Below are 1888 nucleotides of genomic sequence, written 5' to 3'. Positions count from 1 at the left end.
CCCCCCAGCAGCCCCCCCACAGCACACACCCCCCTGGCCCGCAGGGTGCCCACTGCTCACCCACGACCAAGGCGACCTCACAGGGTTTCCCCCCCATGCTGCAGGTCATCATGGTGCCCACGGTGTCATTCATCAGGGCAACGACGTCCACGTTGCAGAGCTGGCCAGGGGCAAAGAGAGAGCATCATCAGCCCCTCCACGGGGGCAGCCCCCAGCTAGGCCCCCCCGGCCCCCCGCGCCCCCCCCCACTCCGCTCCCTGCCGATGATGCGCTGGGAAGGAGGCGGCTGCAGCCATGGGGCAGGGTTGTCCCGCTCACCTTGTCCAGCCGTGTGTGCCTGCAGCTAAAGGGGAAGACGAAACTTGGCCTCTGCCACCGGGCCGGCTCCGCTCCCTGCCGATGATGCGCTGGGAAGGAGGCGGCTGCAGCCATGGGGCAGGGTTGTCCCGCTCACCTTGTCCAGCCGTGTGTGCCTGCAGCTAAAGGGGAAGACGAAGCCCAAGGGGAGGCGATGCTGGGAGCTGCTGATGCCAGCCAGGAAGTGGCGCACGCATTGTGCAATGAAGTCAAAGAGCTGCAAAGGAGCAGCTGGGGTGACCAGATGCTCCCCCTTACCCAGCACCCAGGCTGCAGGAGGCAGCCCAGAGCCCCAGCGCCAGCCTGGAGCCCTGCTGAGCCTCTGTGGTGCTGGGCAGCCCAGCACCAGGCACCCTCTGCCATGGCCTGCTCGTACCGCTTCCCCCTTGCCCTGCATGATGTCCCTTGGCAAGTCAAAGATCTTCTGCATCATGTGGGGGCTCTGGTTCCCATCACCCAGGAAGGTCACCCACAAGGTCCGGACATGGCTCTGGCACAGTTCCACCACCAGCAAGTCGCCCTTCTCTACAGCGGAGCAGAGGCAGTGTCAGGCAGAGACCTGCCCTGTGGCAGATCCCCCAGACCTTCTCCTTACCCTGTCCCAGGGACACTCACTCACTCATGGGGGGGCTCCCGAGAGCCGGAGACCACCACAGGGGCCAAGGGAGCTGGCTCCTGGCCTCTGCCCCTGCACTGGGGACGGGCAGAGGCAGCGCAAGGGCAGCTTGTGGACCCCATAACTGGCTGGAGACTGGTGCAGCCCTGCCCGGCACCCGCAGGGCCAGGTCCAGCGAGGCATGCAGGGCTGTAGGTAGCACAGCGGCCCGTCCCCGGGCTGGGCTGTCTTACCGGTGCCATTGGGCGTGGAGCAGATGTAGGTGGGCAGCATCCGCACGGTGGCCTGTGCATGCGTCCGGCTGTTCAGCCCCTTGCGCATGGCCTGCAACATGCGGTCCTTCACTGACCACAGTGTCTCCAGCGACATGGTGAGTGACAGCAGGGCTTCTTGTACCTGGGGATGGCTCGTTAGGGCAGGCATAAAGGGCGGGGGATGCCTCTCGCTGGGCGCGGGGCAGGGATGGGCCTTACCGGTACGCAGGTGGGACCGTCATTCTGGTGGCCCAGCTGATGGCTCGCTGGGGACCTGCGCGGAGGGAGGCGGCGTGTTTTTTTTAGGGAGGCGGCGTGTCACCCGCCGAGCCCCGGCCCGCAGGAGGACAGGACGCACGCCTGCCCACGCCCAAGCACACGAGCCAGGCTGGGGGTTCCCATCCCCGGCTCTGCCTCCCACCTCCCCTCTGCGTCCCTGCTCCACGGGGCCGTGGCGTCCACAGCATCATCGCTTTGCAGTGTCCTTCCACTGCAATCGCGACCCAGCAGCCGGGAGTAGATGGGCCAGCCGTGCCCCACGATGGCCATGGTGGCAGGGCCGTCCTCGGGGGCTGCGGGGGAAGGGGGCAGCCCCTGCCTCGCCCTGCCTGCCTCTCCCCTCCACCTGCAAGAGGCCGGAGCCGGGTCTCTCACCCGCCCG

At 67.3% G+C, this 1888-nt stretch overlaps 1 protein-coding gene across 1 annotated transcript in view; it reads right to left on the bottom strand.

Annotated features, from left to right (window-relative positions):
* The window catches only part of HK3 (hexokinase 3), a 19443-nt gene extending 17601 nt beyond the window's left edge, over nt 1-1842 (bottom strand). Inside the window, exons 1-5 of the mRNA XM_009641716.2 lie at nt 1649-1842; nt 1447-1501; nt 1207-1369; nt 734-882; nt 455-574 (exon numbers count right to left, since the gene is read on the bottom strand). Coding sequence (XP_009640011.1) covers nt 455-574; nt 734-882; nt 1207-1369; nt 1447-1501; nt 1649-1776 — 615 coding nt within the window. The 5' untranslated portion in view covers nt 1777-1842. The remainder of the gene's footprint in view (nt 1-454; nt 575-733; nt 883-1206; nt 1370-1446; nt 1502-1648) is intronic.
* Nucleotides 1843-1888: the final 46 nt, after the last annotated feature.

This window comes from Egretta garzetta, unplaced genomic scaffold (genome assembly GCF_000687185.1).
Source record: "Egretta garzetta isolate BGI_Z169 unplaced genomic scaffold, ASM68718v1 scaffold1257, whole genome shotgun sequence".
Lineage (NCBI taxonomy): Eukaryota > Metazoa > Chordata > Aves > Pelecaniformes > Ardeidae > Egretta > Egretta garzetta.
The sequence above is the reverse complement of the archived record's forward strand: the minus strand, read 5'-3'. Positions and strand labels throughout refer to the sequence as shown.